The sequence below is a fragment of the Lepidochelys kempii genome, chromosome 20 (genome assembly GCF_965140265.1).
Source record: "Lepidochelys kempii isolate rLepKem1 chromosome 20, rLepKem1.hap2, whole genome shotgun sequence".
NCBI lineage: Eukaryota > Metazoa > Chordata > Testudines > Cheloniidae > Lepidochelys > Lepidochelys kempii.
In genome coordinates, this window is record NC_133275.1 from 2,391,110 (window position 1) to 2,409,222 (window position 18,113).

The 18,113-nt window shown below is 50.4% G+C and overlaps 1 protein-coding gene across 14 annotated transcripts in view; it reads left to right on the forward strand.

The window, feature by feature from the left end:
* The window catches only part of IKZF4 (IKAROS family zinc finger 4), a 74,099-nt gene that overhangs the window by 41,712 nt on the left and 14,274 nt on the right, over positions 1–18,113 (forward strand). For 7 of the 14 annotated variants that reach the window (XM_073319413.1, XM_073319412.1, XM_073319416.1 and 4 more), the window contains 4 exons: positions 1,061–1,115; positions 8,642–8,746; positions 14,448–14,708; positions 14,920–15,087. In XM_073319413.1, coding sequence (XP_073175514.1) covers positions 1,061–1,115; positions 8,642–8,746; positions 14,448–14,708; positions 14,920–15,087 — 589 coding nt within the window. The other 7 variants (XM_073319420.1, XM_073319415.1, XM_073319424.1 and 4 more) reach the window with 6 other exon arrangements.

Here is an 18,113-nt window from a genome sequence, read left to right on the forward strand (position 1 = left end):
TGTGTTTTTTGAGGCTGTCCTCATTTTGTTTTTTAAACAACCAATGTAATTGACAAAAAGCCATTTGGATGTATAAAATGTTCATTATCTCTGCAGGGCATCAAGAGGCAAAATAGAAGGCAGATTTTGCTTTTATTCGAGCGTGATCTTTGGAATGGCTGTTGCCAGGCTGCTCAGTGGCACGTTGTGTGCTAGTTTTCAGTCTCATTGCCCAAAGAAGCATCTTCTTTCATTGACAAAATGAAGCTGAATGCTTCAGTTAAACACTTCTCCCACTCCAGACTTCATGTACCTGCTGCCACCCCATTTATACCAGCATCGGTTTTCAATAGAGAAGTCCCCTGTTGAAATGGGGCAAAGACTCAGGTGGATTAAATGAATTGTATGTACAACTGCTATCATATCTCACCACTTGAGGTTTCAAATTAATTAGCAGCGGCCTGCGGGCACTTGTCCTTCTGGACCAGTGAAGTTTGAATCAGGTCTTGCCTTGTTAGATGCTCCAGGAGAATTGACAGCTGCTTTTCCCTCCCGTCTTACACCACTTCCAGTGTTACAAGTCTGACTTTTAAGAACTAATGCCATTTGAAAAACAGACTCCCATGTAACTGCTGCAGAACTGTGATGGCAGAGAGCTGAAGGCAGAGGCTCGGATGAAAACACACTGTATTCGTTTTGTTTGTTGGGAATCATTGCTTGTTAGTTGGATGCTATGTACTGCAAACTGCCATCCCTTCATTGCATTGACCACTGTATAATAGCTACAGCTTAAAACCAGTTTTTGCTTTCCAATAGAAAGTTGTTTCTCGGTGCCTAGAAAGTAGCTCTTTAGTGGGCAATAAAAATTTAGTTCCAAAGCGGGGATCAAATCAAAGTTTTAGCTTGTTCCACTGTGTCAAAGTCAGTGCTGCAAGCTGGCATTTATAAATCAAGGCTGGGTAAGTAATTCATCCACTATCAGAGGTTGATGGCCCCTTTTACTAAAGAGGTTGTGTCTGGGAAGAGATTCCAGCCCTGCATTTCCAGAGACTTGCTGATAGACCCCTGCTTTCTCTTTCAGCAAAGTACCTTAAAGATGGATATAGAAGACTGCAATGGACGCTCCTACATATCTGGTATGTCACTTGTTTTGCTGTTGTCCGATATTTTGGATGTCTATATTTCAAAAGGCCATTTTCTGATGCTCAGCAGTTACCTGTATGGGAGTCTAATGCCGGTGTGTTGCTTTGCTCCACAGCTCTACCGTAAGGCACATAATTTATGGTGGTGATATGGATTGTTTTCAGATTATCTAGCGTATCTTGTTAATACTAATATCTGAAAAGTATTAACACAAGTTGTTGGCCTTCCCCTTCTCAGCAACAAATACGTCCACTGTCAATAAGGACAGTTTTAGAAACTGAGTTAGACTTTAGTTTGCCAGGATCAATTATAAATTGATTATACCAGATTTTAAAAACTTGGTTACTCGTGTGTGATGGTCCAGTCTGTTCAGGGTGCAAATCCAGGCCAGTGAGAGGTTGTCTCACTACTTGCTATGCAAACCTGGGTGCCTTACAAGGCCTTGACACTGTAGTTCTCGGCCTGCTGGAGATTAACATCCAGCTCACAGTCAGCAAGAAGTGTGCAGATCACATCCTGAGTGTCTGTGCTTAGTTGGTTCAACAGCCTGAATATAGCCCCAGCCTGGGTTACAACCATTGAGATGACCCCAATGCACCCTCCTTCCCGAGTTTCCCCAAAACCGTATGCCTTGACGTGTCCAGCCCTCTCCTGGCCAGCTCGGGGAAATAATAAGGTTGATTTGCTCTTGTGAAGAGTCCCATCCCACCAGCTCATCACTTTAACTGGAGTTGATACTCACTTCCAGTTCAACACAGCACTCGCTTGGTCTATAGTAAAAATAAACTCTTTTATTAACAAAAGAGCATACATTAAGTGAGTTCAAGGGAATAAAGGTAGAAAGGACTCCAAGTAACACACAACAAATCACACTTCCAATGGCTAAGACTTCATTTACCAAGCTACTGTCTGGGTTCAAGGTAAAATCCTTACCGTGTGCTCCCAGCAAGATAACTCAAAATGGCTGATCATACCAAGGCCAAGACCTTGTCATAGAAGAGCAACAGGCTAGCTTCCCTTTTCTCCCCAAGTGAAAGATCTTCGGGGCTCTCTTCCCCTCTCTCTAGTCCAGTTCCCACAGACCTTCAACCCAAGGGGGTGGGGGTTGCTGAGCCTAGAGACTAGTACACAGCTGCCTCCCCTACCTCCCCGTCTTGGGGGGAGCTGTTCCTTCTCTTCTTAAGCCACACGTTTTAAAAGATACTACTAGTGAGTCTTCATAATTCCTCCTAGAGCGTTAGTACAGACATTTCCCAAGGACATTAATCTCCAGCATGTTCCAGGCATTCATAAATGACCTGTTGTTGTATTCAGTCAGTTGATTCAGTTGCATATGATTTGATGTTTAGACCCCGTGTCTCTATACCTCAAATAAAATTTCTCTTCCCTGCTGGGGTGTAACCATACTGTCTCCCCCTCTCTCTTCATGATCATGGTGATCATTAGTACCTCGGGTCCTCCAGACCACAGGTCAGATCTCAGCCCTCGCTGCAAACAGAAGGAAAAGTGTCTTTCCAGTGACATCTCGCTTGATCTGCAATACTAGATAGTCAAAGGTGTTTAGTACCCCGCTTATGTTTATAGGATGGATATTTTAGTCTCTCCTGTTAGACTCCGTTCTTCTGCACACGAATACACAATGGTAAACTTGCAATCACATGTGATGTTTAAGACCCCCATGGCGTCTCTGAAATCTGTCCTGCCAGACAGCGTGCTATTGTTTGTTAGAGAGTGTTAAGATTAAATCTGGAGCCATGAAATATTGCGAGGTGTGTGCATGGGGTGAGTTCACCTCTTTGTTGTTGATTGATTGTAACAATCTGTTGGCAACAAGAAGGCCCTTTTGGGTGTGGGTGGAGAGAGTGGGTCAGAATGATAGTGTCAGGCCATCAGTGACTTGTGAACACCTCGAGATATGGGCTCAGGAGTGCCAGTGAGTTTCAGAGACTAGAGGGTTGCTGCTGGAAACCTGGTGCCTAGTCTTTGTAGGTGAGAAGTGAATGCTAGCTTGGTGGGGCCCTGCAGTTCTCTAGTGGGTATGCATCCATATCATCTTTCAGTTTGAAATGCAGTCTCTGCTCAAGGAAAGCCTTGGATAAGGATAAGGTTTGGGGTAGATTTATCAATTATAAAACCAGAATGGAGCACTGAAGGCATCTGTCTGACCTCTTGCATAGCACAGGCCATAGAGCTTCCCTGAATTCAGATTGTAGATGAAGGTGATAAGCGGATGGAGCTGCATGGGCAGTGACCAAAAGATCTGGACTTCCAGGGGTGAAGGTGGGAAGTGAAGTGCATTAATATAGAGCTTTGGGGCAGAGCCGGGGCTGTTAAACAGGGGTACTGCCACCGGCCAGGATTGGGGTGCACTGACGGAGCTGGGCAAGGAAACTTGAACAGCGTCTGTTTGCATCAGAGTCCTGCCCTCCCTGACTGACAGAACCCAACGAGCTTGAGTCGGTCGTTGGTTTTTTGTTTTGTTTTTAAGAAAAGAAGCTTCCTCTGATCCCTGGAGGATGAGCGCTGGTGGCTGGATTGTTGGTTTTTGTCAGTGCTGTGCTTTGACTGGGTCTGGGTCGCCGTAAAGCCCTCGGTTCTGGCCGCCAGGATGCCCCCTTGTTAAGTCACAAAATGCTTCCGTGAGGACGAGGGTGGGCGCTGGCTGGAAGTGGCTGCTTTGCTAGGTTAGTTCAGTTTCCCACTTGGCAGAGCTGCGTCTCCCTGCTTTGCAGCAGCCGAGTTTGACCATGCCTGGGTGCACTCTGCTCCAAGGTTTGCATTGTCTTGCAAGCTGTTGCTTTCCTTTTCTTTGGGAATTTTCTGGTGAGCCTGGCCCCTCCCCACCGCCTTTGCAGCAGGTTGCCGTTTGCCCCTGAACTCCATGGAGATGCTGTAGTTCCATAAGAATGCTTGAAATGAAAAGAGAGCCGCTCCGTTGATGTAATTTGAATCCTGCGTGAGCTTAGGGTGCGGGAACTCTGAATTGCAAGCAGCTGCTGGCAGCTTGTCAAGGAATAAAGTAGCGAAGGGACTGATCAAGGAGGGGAGAAGAATTGGAGTCACACAATCAAATTCTCCTCCCCCCTGTGGGGTAGCAAAGCTGTCCAGGTCGGTGTTCGCTTTTTGTCAAGGATGCCCTACACATACTTGCCCTGTAGCCACCTGGTGCAAGAGGGAAGCGTGACCAGAAGGAATTCAGAAGCTGCTTATCGTCCCAGGCTGCGAAGGGATGTGGGCAAGGGACTAAACACACTGGCATACCTAGCAGGAAACCTTTCGCCAGGAAAATGGGAACTAATGATCCAGAGGATCGGGCTCCACCTTCCATTCTTACTGATGCTTTGATACCACATTAGTAGGGGGCGAAAGTCAGGCCCAGTGGAAGCCAGTGGAGTTGCACCTGCTTACACCACATCTAAATTTGGCCCAGAGTGCAAGCCCGCAACATGGTGAGTGGCGCGTGGAGCGGTGGCTTCATCAGAAAGTGTCTTTTAAAGTGAGTTTAGTGCCAATGAGAAGTGCCTGATGGATCGTGCTGGAGACTGAAGTCCTCTAACCCCAAAACGAGAATATTGTGCTCAGCTACAGCATAGACCAAGCCCTGCCCTGAAGGCCCCCCTTTGGGGAGTGGGGGAATTTACTCTCCATGGCCCATTCGATCTTTGACCTCACAGTTTAGACAGTCTGCAAGGGGGATCCGTGTGATGTTCTCAGCGTTTACCTCTCTGCTAGGAACCAGACCACGAGCCACCCAATCATTTGATTCAGGTCTTAACTAGCCAAGGGTCAGGAATGACTAGAGTTGGTTCAAAAAGAAAAAAAACAAAACTAAAACTTGTGCCAAAACTCTCTTCCACAAAAACCGGCTCTGTAATTAAAGGGAAACTTTCACTTGGGAATTTCTGATTTTGTCAGATTTTCAGGCTTTCCTTGGACAACTGAAAAGCTGAAAATGTTTTTTAAGAAAATGGGAACTTTTTGTGGGAAAATTAAAATACAGTTTTTGATCAGCTCTGGTAATGACTCAGTTACTACCAGTCACGGAGGCAGTAAACAACACATATGGCATCTGAGTTCCCTGAGGCAACAAATCCTTGGGTTGTGTAGGGAGAGAACACTATCTCCATGGTTTTTAAAAAGAAAGTAAGAGCCATTCTCTGTGATTAGGACTTTGCTGTCATGTTACCATCAAACACATGTGCTCTCTGACACTGGGACAGTGGGGTCCTTGCTACCTACTGACACCATCTGTTTGTCTCGCCTTTTGCCTGAGGTGTTTGCTGGAAGCAGAGAAGTGTGTGTGTGTGTGTGTGTGAGGCTGGGGGCATGGGAGCAAGGATTCCTGAGTTCTGTTCCCAAGTTTGCCGCTGATTGTCATCTGGGTGAAAGTAGTTGCTTTCGGTCTCTCTTTGCCTCAGTTTCCCCATCTGTGAAATGGGGATAATAGCATACAGCAGCTAAGTGAGGTTTAATTACTTTGGACAACAGGTGCTATAGACGAGCAAATTGTTATTTTGTGTTGTGTGCAAGACTTATGCACACATTTAGTTAAGTGTTGCTTTACTCTGCCTGAAGTCTTAAAGCTGGAGGAATTATTTGAGTCAAAAACTCTGAAGAGACGATCAGAAGCCATACACTAGTCCCTCCAAAAAGTAGGTCAAAGGAGTGGGACAAAGCTGCAGTTCTTCTTTGTGTGTGTATTGAAAGGAAACCTGCTAATTCCATTGTGAGTTCCTGGGCCGCTTTGATAGGTGCAGGTGACTTAACCAGAGCAGTTTGCAGGAAGAAGGAAAGGGTTAAAGCCCTCTTGGAGGAGGGGGCACTTGGCTGTCTTGGAGCTCCCCAGGACCCCGGTCGCTTGCCAGGATCTGGATTGCGTTAAATATTTCCCCACCCATCTTCAATCCATGACTAAGATTTAAAGACACCCTCCCCTCAAAACCCATTACAACAACTGACAGGGCTACCCCAATGTTCTGTCCTTAACTGAATGCTTGGAGGGTGGCTTGTTAGAGGCCTAGTCATGGGTTACGTGTACTAGGAAAACACTCCCTCCCGCCCCCCACCCGTTGTATTTCATGGTACTTTGCCCAGTTGCGTGGCGTGTCCGTGGATTGCAAGGTCCGTGATGGCAGATCTGTAGCTTTGCAGTGTGAGGTGTATTCCCCCCTCTGCAGCATTCAGTCCCTCTTGTGTGGGTTTGGACAATGCTCTGTGCGTGCTGGGTGCCTTGCAGCCATTTCCCATGGAGACAGGGCTCCAGGGTTAGCACCTTTTTCCCTTAACTGGCTTGTTAAGGGGATGGCCCAGCCTTGCCCTCTGACTGGCTGTGCTATTTTCGGACACGTGCACCCACCCGCCGAGCAGCCGGGGGGGCGGCGAGCGTGCATCTCTGCAAAAGGGGATGCCGCAGCCCTGAATTCCTGCTAACTATGCCGCTTGACTGTAAAATGACGGCCGTTTCTCTCACTTCCAGGAATCTGCTCTTCCTGGAAGGTGAGTGGCTGAGTTCACCCTACCACTGCCATGCAGACATGCACACACAGCCTGTATTCCAGTGCTGTTTCCAAGGAGTTGGCTGTGAGAACACTCCAGGGTATCTTCAGCAAGGTAGAATAATGTAAGTGAAATGGGAGGGCTGAGGGGATAACTCCGTGCCATTTCTGTCTCTCTCCACGTTTGGTGTCATTGGAGGTGGGGAGGAAAAAGGGGGTGCGGGTTCTTTAACATGCTGTGCAGAAGAAATATCTTTAGATGGAGATCAAGCGATGTGGGGGGGGAGAGGGAAACACTTGACGATTTGAAATGCTACCGCGGGCGTCTGACCAAGGAAGAATGACAAAAAGGCAAATGCTGGCAGGGCTGTGGGAACAGAGCATGGTTCATAATCAGAGGTGCTAAGTGTCTTTAACAGAGATCAGGGTACCCCTGTTCCCCCTCCCCAAAGTGCCTTTTCGGAGAGGCTTTCCGGCTGTAGAATGTACGCTCCGTGCATCTAGTCCAACCGTAACACCTAACTCATGCTGGCAGGGACTGAGCCGATGCTGGGTCCAGCTCTTAGGGTCTGTTAAATCGCTCTGACTGAACCCTGCTGCATCACTGGGTTTCTTAGTGTTGTGTGTGTTTGTCTGAAATTGTCTCGTTAACCTGTCCTAATTCAGAGCTAATATCCATTATCCGTGGTGTGTGGCTTCTGCTGGTGATGCGTGTTGTCTTAGCATGACTCAAACTTTCCAGCAACATCTTATTGAGCCAGTCAAAGCATGGGGGAGAGGATCTGGGGGATCTCAAGCACTCCAACCCAGGGGAACAGAAAATCTCTTAAAATATTGCTCCAGGGTGGGGCTAGAGGGGGCAGAAAGCTGCCTGGGGAGTCCCAGCTCAGCGCGGTGGCCGAGTGGTGGTTTGCAGCCCACCACATCACTTCAGAGCATTTATGGTAAATGACTCCCCTTGCCGGCTTGGCCTCCTGATGCAGCATTCCCTCTGCCCCGTCAGACAACGGGGTGAGCTCAACGCTGCGTGTGTTGGGACACGGGTTTATCCAGATGCAGCTATTGAAAACAGTTTTACCATCTGCATTAAAAGTTCACACTGCTACAGCCTTCTTCATCCCAAAGCTTCTCGCCAACCCTGTTCATGCCACACCACTGAGACGCAGCCACTTCTGGGGTGCAGAGCAGCAGCCAGCATGCAACAGCGGTGGGGAGGGGACATTCACTCGTGCGCCGCACGTGTGAGCTGCCCCAAAGGTTCTTGCGTGTCTGTTTGCAGCAGGTAGGCTGTTGGCCCGTAAGGGTTTGTCCAAGCAAGAAGCCGTGCTGTGCATCATTAATCACAGGAGGGTGAAGAGCTGAATCTACCCTGCTGGATTGAATTAACCCTGGCCTCCCAGGGCTGATTTTTTGACAGCCACCTTGTTGTGGGAAATGTCCACTCCCAGTTGGTGGTTGCAAACCAGCGTGCATCATGTGCTCGCTCACAGTCCCCGTTGGGCTACAGAAAACAGACCTCCACCTGGGGAGAGCTTCAGCCCGTCTGACTGCTGCCCTGTTGTACTGGCAAAGGGGATCCCGTGGGAGCAGTCCCAAACGCTTGCGTAGCCAGGGGGCCAATACACCTGTGATCCACCTTTCCGCTGCGGCCCGGTGGTCATCCTTGCACATAGATATGTGGATCCTTTCAAGTTTGCTGGGGTTGTCTGTCCACTAACCACTTCACTGGAAAGTAGAACCCAGTTTGCATGGCACCTGGAATGTACCTAGGTCCGTGGCCATCGTATTCTCCCCACACGCACACACCTACCTCCCGGTAAGGAAGGGTTTGTCTTGCTGTGAGCAGCACGCTGGTGTTTGTCTTCTGACAACGAAACAAGAGGTGCCTGAGAGCCAGCCGGAGCCTCTTTCCCGGGCTCCGGGGCTTTGGTTATGAGGGAGATGATTTCACTGACTGAAAGCGATCTTAAAGCTAGCAGGAGCAGCCACATCTCATCTGTGTTCCCTGCTTCTTATTCCCAAAGGTAGTGGGGATTCCTCTCTGGAGAAGGAGTTCAGCTCGGCGATCGTGGGACCCACGGTGAGCACCCCAAACAGCCAGCACTCCTCCCCGAGCCGCTCCCTGAGTGGTGAGTACAGCGTCCCCCTCGCCAGATGCAGCCGGCTCCTCCGGATTAAGGCTGGGCTCTCTGATAGGCCAACCAGGAAGTTTGGTGCAATGAGTTTCCTTTAGAATTTGACTCTTCAAACTGAAGAGGATAAATTCTGACTTCAGTTCTTGTGTTCATAGCCGCAGTGGGGTTACTTACCTGAGCTACGGGCCTCTCTGCCTTGAGGTTTAAAGTCACCTGTGTGTAACCCTGCCCTGCTAAATTCCATACTCCCCAAAAAAGCGTCATTTGTTTGTTTGGCCCAGAACCAAAACAGCTGCGTGCTCCCGCCTCTGTTAACAGGAGAGGAGTTTGCGCGGGGTGGGGGGAGAATAAACCCCAGGGGCTGCATAGTAACGAAGTGCTCATTGCAACCACCAGGTCGATGCATGGGAAATGGAACAGGGCCACCTCTCTGTTACCCTCTCAAAGGGAGTTGGGGCCGGCGTGGAGTTGGTGGTGATGAGGCTCTCTGCGTTCGCATCCAGCAGAGAGCGGGCACTGTGTGTCTAGAGCCGTGTTGCAGCTGGGAGCGTGTGTTAGCAGGAGCGGGATTGTTCTGGGGCGACGGTAGGGTTCTGAAAGCTGCTGAGCATGTTGAAATGAACCTCTCCAGCTCGAGACCGACGCATGCGCCCCTCTCCAGACAAGTGGTTAAAAGATCTTGCACTGTCTGAGACCAGACCTCGGCATGAGAACATGACTCTGGACACAGCTCCTGTGCATCTGGAGCCGTGCGTAGGGCTCCCTCCTAGCCCAGCTGGCTGAGCAAGGTATCTGGAAGTCCAGCAACATGCAGGGCCGGGTTGGTGAAGGGATGGGCAAAGCAGTAAGGTTAGGAAGGGCAGCTCTCAAGTGGCACTGACATGCTGGTAGGGCTGGTGAACATTAAATCTTAACCTCGAGCCTAGGAGACGGAACGAGCCGGAAAATCGAAGGAGTATGCCGTCTTAACGCCAGCCATGACCGATGATTTGCAACCTCTGATCACCTGAGATTGCAGGCGTCGTCAAGTCGATCCAGTTCCAGCACACTCTGGAAACGTTCTCCCCCTCCTTCGTGGAACTTTAACGTCACAGCCTGGAGTTGCATTGGCGTGGCCCGATAAAGGCTTGTCTGTGTCAAGCTGCTGCTTTGGTGGACTATCCCATAATGTGAGAGTGGCTAGGATGAGTGATGAGCCAGGCTGGGGTGGGAAGGAGCAATGGAGTTTGGACGCCCTTCCGATTGAAAGTTTGTAAGGTGAAACATTTCAGCTCCGTCTCTGCATTGCAACTGAAATCTTTCTCCACGGTCCAAAGATGAATTAAGCTGCTTTTTAAAATACATTTCAGAGCCCACATCAGTAAAATAGGCAGGTCTGATTTCAGAATTGCCCCCGAAATCCTCCATCTACTCGCCCACCCTTCACTGCAGTGATTGCTGAGAAATGTAATGTGTCACTTGCATGTCAAAAATGGCATGACCCTAGGACAAGTGGAACTTAGCAAGGCTGATGTAGGCTTCAATTGTAAACATGCTATTTACATCAAAGGCTTCCGGGGCAGGGGCCGAGTCTCCCTACAGCTCGTACAGCACTGTTATCCCTTTAATAAAATAGCATTAAAGCAAGAGAACCGAGAACTGATTCCTGGTCTGCTTGCAAGCCCTGAGTTCAGTCCTCCCCCAAACTGAAACTGAACGGGTAACATCGTTCGCTCTGATCTCTCCTCTCTCTCCTGTAAGCTCAGAATTTCCTTTCCATAAAAGAGAAATTGCTGCATAGTTCACCCACTTTCAGCACGTGCTTCCATTAGCTCCCAGATGCTTGGATCTGGAGGCTGCCCTAAGGGTTCTAGGACAAGTTAGACCCAAAGCAGTAAGGTTGCACGAGGGTGAATTAGCCCTAGTCTGTTCCCTTTTCTCCGCTATTATTTCGCATGTGGCTCTTGTTCTGTAATAATGGTTAGAAGGCCCCCTCAAAGAATCAGATTTTAGGTCTCAGGCAGGAAAACCCAGAGAGACGCTCAACTTTTCACTTGGGCATATGCAGAGAGAATCCAACCCATGGACCGATCTAAAGAAAAAGAGAGCTCTCTTCCCCTTTAACAGAGGGATGCTGGTGATGGTATTGCTCCTGATCTGACTTGACTTCACAGCTGGTTCATCCAGCGAGCATTGTGCCCCAGAGGAGCGGGAATATTATATAACCTGCCGTGCCAGCAGAGAATCGCACTCCAGCGATAACGGACCCTGCATTGGTTCTGAAAGGAGAATGGCAGAACAATAGTCAGCCTCCCTCTGCCCAGAAAGAAAATAAGTCCTCGGGGGGGGGATAGAAAAAATCAAAGTGCAGCAAACATCCGCGTATCCGGGCAGCTCCTGCCAAGGGAGAGGAGCTTTTCACTTCGTGTTTGTGCACAGAGGCGTCCGGTCGTGCTCTGTCTCCAGGATGCACCCAGTGGAATGTGGTGTTTTTTGAACTTTGTGCTTTTCCCTCAAGAAAGCGTTTCAGCCTTAGAGTCGATCCCAGCCAACTTCCAGCAGCAGGCTTGACCGGTGGCATGCCAGGCAATCTGCTATTGCCCAAGTCCGAGCAGAAGCTTTGTTCCTCTCTCCAAGAAATTTTTGGGAAACAGCGTTGTCCGTTAGCTACAGCGGGGACTGGAAAGCCAGAGTCCAGCTCAGCCACTGACCTAAAGCAACCTCAAATGAGCCCCTTCTACTCTTCATTCCTCCATTTCCCGCATCTGTGAAAGCGGGCCTTCTATATCACTTGGAGATCCTTAGGTGAAAGGCACCAGAGATGTGCAGAGGGAATGTAGCATTCACCATCCTTCTCCAGACAGTCCAAGCAGCTGCCTTGCTTGCACTTGGGCCACAGAGTGCAGGCGACCGAGTCCTACAACGTGTCCTGTTGTGAGCCACCCGCTCACTGGGAAGGCAGTAGGGACCAGTCACTTCCAGACAGCAGTTTGGATTCACTTATCTCCAGCATGTGGGAAGCGAGGTTGCTGAAGAATGTCAGTGCTGAGCCTGTGGTCCCAGGAGGTCACCTAACAGCCATCTCACCTGCCACACTGAAGGGCCGTGAAAACCTGCAACATCCCAGCCAATGCACCCTGAAGGAACGTGCGTGCCCTGCCCCAAATCCAAAAATTGGTTCATTATTAAGGCTCTAATCCCATTGACCGGTTGATAGTCAAATCACTGTCCTCTTTTGTTGAATCACAGCACTAAATCCATGCCGAGCTCTTCAAAGTATGTTGCACACGTTAACTGAACCCCCTAGGCAATAGGTAAGAATTGTCCCTGTTGCACAAGGACATGGCTTGCATTGCTCCTTGGGGTGGTGTCCGCATCAAACCTGGGATCAGCCCTCTGGAGTTCATGGTGACTAGTCCCACATCCAGCCCTCACACCCATCTCCAGAAGGCAACACGGGCTCTGTGAGGGAATCCAAACGTCAGTTACCCTCCAAGCGGGAGAAAAGCCCCTCTGTTTGTTTGTAATCTGAAGTTCAGACCTGTCAATTTCCTGGCATGCTGAGAGATCAGGAACAGCCACATCTGGTACATTTAAATGGAAGAAATAGGACTCTGATATCTGAAAGAAGGCAGTTAAGATTCTATGTGGCTTAGTGGTGGTCTTCCCTCCCATGGGGGTGACCTGTTCAGTTCCCCGTCTCTCACTGGCCCACCCCAGCCCTTGCAGGAGCGCTAGGAAAACGGCTTGGGGGGAGCTCCATTACAAAGAAGCAGCTCTTGCTGTCTAAAGAGCAGCATCAGGAATCCCCGGAGGGAATTCCCTCTAGTTCTTGGCTGATGGGGATGGCTTAAAACAGCAGGAAACTTCTAAACTGAGTCATGCACAGACCTTCCTCTCCAGGTGAAACACACTTCACGTGAGGCTAACGACACCCAGATGGAGACGCTGTGTCTTGTTAAGGGTGTGACTAGCGTTAATGAACTGAGGTGCTCTCTTCCGTCTCCTCAGGCACTCTGAAAACTACCTGTCCCAGGATGGGCTGAAAGCACCAAAGATCTGGAGAGAAATGCTCAGAAACTGTTCAGGAAGGAGCAGGCTGGGGACAGGGAGACCCAGGCCTTCCTCTGCCCACCAGGCTCTAGCTTGCTGTCAACAAAATAAGCAGGGAGCTATCGCTGTCCAGTTGCCTTGTGTCTTCTGAAGGACTGTTTGATCTGTGGCATTCCACAGATCATTAGAATAGCTGGGAATGTAGGTCACGGCTGGCACCGCCGTTCCGATTTCCAGTCTCGGCCTGTGATGCTGGAGAAGCGAAGAAAGGTAGCAACCAGGAGACGCGTGCACAGACGCAGCTTGCAACCGGGGGGGCTGGGAAATGCGCTGGAGATCAGGCACACTGTGCGGTGTCAGTTAGAAACCCCCCAAACCGTGCTGTATAGATTACCTTGGCAGCAACAAAGAGCCAGGCAGATCAGTACGGCTAACTGTCCCCATAAACCTCTGTGGCCAGCACTCTCCTCCTCATTCCCTCAGGGTGAGGGGCAGGGGCGTACAGTGTAGCCCCACTTCCAGAAGTGCTCTCATGCAGCAGGATCCCTTTCCATGGCCCCAGCCCTTCTCCCTCTTGGTTCTGAAAGTGTATTTCACTAGCCCCTGGCCAGTCTGGCCAGCCACCATTTGTAGACCTCTCCTCCATAATGGCCCGCACCATTCATGTGTCTTTCCCCGGCTTACCACAACGCGCCTTTTTTCCAGAGGCTCTGGATTGTTCCAAGACCTTTTTAGTAACCCAGGGCCCTATTGCAGAGCATCTACCATTGTAGCTACCTAGTACCCCCACTGGGGATGTCTGCATCCATGTTCCCTTTCGTTGTTCATGTTAGTGTCGTGTGGCTGCTCACACTCTTGTCAACTTTCAGGGAATTGCCACTTGAATTGCGGAGTTCCCTTGCGAGTGTGACATTGACGCAAAGCACTACATGAATGTCCTACGCTGGACACGTGCATTTCAAGGCCTGCTCTGACAGCTTGGCCGTCCCTAGTGGGAAAGTGGAGCATTTGGCTTCAGGCGCTCGGTGCATGGCCTTGCTCCCTTTTCCTACTTTTAACTATGTGATGGATCGCGTGCCATACAAGTTTAAATGACACAAGCCATCCCTTCATTCTCATGCAAATGTTCTGGGGTGATGTGATTTTGCTGGCTCTGCCATGCGGCTGCCCAGCAAAGCTCTCATTCCGCTGCCAGCGCGCAGACGTGGTGTCTTGCCCGGTGACTGCTCTCGGAACCCATAGTCTTCCGCTTCTTCTCGAGTGACCCTTCTCAACCCGGCAATGGTCTCTCGGCACTACTTGCCAGCCCTGACTATCGAAAACAGAGAAGTTTCTTGTTCCATCTGGCCACTTTCCTGTTGTGTTTCTACTTGTTGTCTCGTGATTCTTGGCTCCCATGAGCCATCGTTTCTTTAATGTCCTGCGATGGGAGGTTGCTGAGTTTTCCTGTGGAAATTGGAGCAATCTAGGCAGTACCATGGGGAGCGGTGTCCTTATGCACCCTTAACCAGTTGTGTTGCTGCCAAGCAACTCATTTAACTTTCTTCCCTGTTTTCTTTGCCATGACTCACAGAATGTCAGTGATATTAGTTGTTTTAAATGGCCTATTGAGTGTGTTCCATTCACTGTATATTTATGTATTGTCCCTCCCATCCCCCTGCAGCAAACTCTATCAAGGTGGAAATGTACAGTGATGAAGAAGCCAGCAGGCTGCTGTCACAGGACGACCGCCTCATCGAGAAAGAGGACAGTGTGATTGTGGAGGACTCCCTCTCTGAGCCCCTGGGGTACTGTGATGGCACAGGGCAGGAGCCTCACTCTCCTGGCGGCATCCGGCTACCCAATGGCAAGCTGAAATGTGACATCTGCGGAATGGTGTGTATCGGCCCCAACGTGCTGATGGTGCACAAACGGAGCCACACGGGTAGGTGGTCGGGGCAGAGATGCTCAGGACTGAATGGGCTGTGGGCACTTAACAGTGCTCCCACCTAGAGGGCCTGGGGGGGGCGGGATGTGTTCCCTGCCGGGCTGTCAGTCTGACCCCCCTCACCCAGCATGACATTTCAGGGCAAACATGAAGGTTTTCGTAACCCACCCTGCAGGGGCAGGTGTCTCACGAGCTGCTTGCGTTTCAGGAGAGAGACCGTTCCACTGCAACCAGTGTGGAGCCTCCTTCACCCAGAAGGGGAACCTCCTGCGGCACATCAAACTGCACTCTGGCGAGAAGCCCTTCAAATGTCCCTTCTGCAACTACGCCTGCCGCCGGAGAGACGCGCTCACCGGCCACCTCCGCACACACTCAGGTGGGTAGCTCGGGGGGCAGGACTCCTGGGTTCCATCTAGCCTAGTCTGCTCCCCCATCACCAGAGTGTCCGAGCACCTCCCAGTGATCAGTGTATCTCTCCACACCACCTCCCTGCTGCGAGGGAGGGAAGTGCTGCTGTTCACAGAGGGGAACTGAGATCCAGAGAGAGTAAGAGCCTCGCCCATGATCACACAGGGACTTGAACCCGTGTCCCAGGCTGGCGTTTGAACCGCTGACCCAGCCTTCCTCTTGTGTCGGCCTAACTTCCCAACTGGCTCCATGGCTTTGAGTGAGTCACTTTGTGTCTCTGCCTCAGTCCGCTGAGCCGGTGAGTTTGGTGCAGTGGGAGCCCCGCTGGTGTCTTGCCAAGAGTCTGGGAACTTCCCTGAACGGACTGAAAACAAAATGGTTTCTGTCTGGGGGCCGCACCTCTAGATTGCAGAGGAGAGCCCCCGGGATTGCCTTCATGTTGTTCATGCTGGCGTCCTCGCTCTGGCTCCTACCAGCTGCAGGTGCTGGGCTGGCCCTATCCAGTGGAAACAAGCCGCTGGGGTTTTCTGTTGGTGTTTTGACAGTGTCCTTTTCAATGTGGCATTTGAGATGGGGCTTTTCCCCTTTGGTTCCATGATGTAACAGCTGGCTGAGAGGGCGTGGGGTGGGAGTGAAAGATACCAGTTCCCTCAGAGCTCCGCTCGTTTTCCTTTGACTTGTGTGCAGGAGTGTCTGTGGGGTTTTAAAGTTCACACAGGTGTTTGAAGCCATCTGTGACTCTCTCCCATTTAACCTTTTGAGTGCCAAAGGGAAACAGGAGTCTCGTGTGCCAGCTTCCTTCTCTTTTCTCTTCTTTTCTCTTCAAGGGGGCTGCAAAAAGCAACCTCTGCAGGAACTTTTCTGATCGGGGTCTTGCCCGGGGTCCTTTACTGAGCTGCCACAGAACTCTTTCCCTTCCATGGCATTGACGGAGAGCCCTGATTATCTTAACATCCCCACGCCAGGAGCCTCATGTTGCAGCCCCCAAGCTTTCCTTTCACTGGGGCTGGGGGCTTTGTCTCCCCATCTTTTGGGAACCTGTCAGGTTCCATTGGTGACTTGCCTGAAGATGCCAAAGGGGCATCTGAGAAACGTGAGGCACCAGCAACCCCAGAGCAGGAACCCCCGCCCAGGGACTGATCTCTGATTAACCCACGACTGGCTGCATTTCAGTGCTCTGTCTGTGGTGGGTTTTACAGCAAGTTAGTGGGTTTGAGCCTGTTGCATCTCTGGATGTTTCTGCAGGACAGGGAACAGACTCTGGTGTCTCTGCGTAAACCGTAACTGAGCAAAACGAAGTCAACTTGCTGGTGAAACGCTGGACTGAATGTGGCGGACATTTCTATTGTAACGATTCTTTTCTGACCATCTTGACGCTGTACTTGGTCAGTTTCACCCACCAGCATGAAGTGAGATTAGTGTCTTACGGCTGCAGGGATAACAGGGAGCCAGTAACAAGAAGATCCTTTCCCCCAGACCGTCCCTGCCAAAAAAATTAAATAAAAATAAAATAAGTCAATGGCTGGGAGCAGAAACCTTAATGAGCCTCATTCCAGAGGGAGCAAAGAGCCTGTCTGGTTTATCCAGGCTCATTTGGAGGTTGAGAAAAGCCAGGCAGCAGCAAGAGCTCTCTTCTCTGCACCCAGACCGCTGTACAGTGCCAGGGCTGGCTGAGCTGTGGCCTGTTTGCCTTGATGCCTTCATCATCCTGAAGAGGCCTTCAGTCTACAGCAATCAACACCAGCTGTTGCCTTCCCTTCCAGCCCCAGCTTCTCCTGGTTGTTCATGGCGACAGCTAGTAATGACGGCTCCGCTCGATCTGCTAGGGAGCAGGCTGGGAGGTACCTGCCAAGCTCGGCACCAGCTGAGTTCCATCTTACCTGGTGCTGTTTGTTTCCGAACAGGGGAAGAGTTACAAAAATGGGACTTAAAAATAGCAGAACAAAGTGCTTTGACACTTGCTCTGTGTGTGTGTCGCAGCCCGAGCAGGTCTCTCTGTTGTCCCTGAGGTGGGGCTGCTAACAAGCAGCTTCAGAAAGGGTCAGTAAGTGCAGTATTTTGGCGAGAGAGTGGAGCACAGGAATTGCCATACAGGACCAGACCTGTGGTCCTTGTTTAAACTGATACCCTGTCTCCAGCAGTGGCCAGGGCCACTTGGTTCAGGGAATCCACTAGTGGACAATTACAGAATAATTTTGCCCTTGAGGGAGGTTACTGCCTGAGTGGCTGGCATATGCCCTGAAGCATGAGGGTTCCTGTTTGTCTTATTTTCTCTGTTGTACCTGGAAGGTCTCATTATCTATATGAATGTTTTTGTTTTAGTTCTCTAAGCTCTTGGCCTTAGTGATACATTGGGGCAGTGAGTTCCATAGGTTGGTTTTTGCACTGTGTCACTCAGCCCCATTTTGGGAGCTGGGTGTGCATAAAGGTGAAATGACCAGCCTTAACCAGTTGCATCTTGTAGCGTGTGGCTGTGAATTAGGCCCCTGGCAAGGGATCCAGCAGTGGCTTGGCTCCGTGGGTCATGTTGGCTCTGAGCTTTGCACTGCGAGCACCAAGGCTCTCATCTGTTCTCCTTAACGTGAACATGACGCATGTGAAAAGGAGCTGGTTGCCCTGGCTGTTCCCTGGCAACATGCAGGTAGAAGCAGGGCAAAGGGTTCATCCCTGTTCTAGGCCATGCCTCCTCTTAAGCAAAGACTCGCCAAACATCCCCAGTTAGATGCTACACAGATCAGCCATTCAAGTCAGAGAGGGTGGCTACTTCACGTCTCCCCTGAGACTATCCATTGATGGTAGGGTTTTGTCCTGCCACTCATGCACTTTCCACATCAAACAGATTGGCAGTAGCAGAGTCCCTCGTGACGTTCTTGTCGTGAAGGCAGGATTCAAACCCATGTCTCCTTCCTGTGCTTCAGAGGCCAGCTGGTGCAGTTGCAGGGCTGCACTCGTGGCACAGGAAGGGTCCCTTAGAGCCTTAGTTCTTCTTGTATC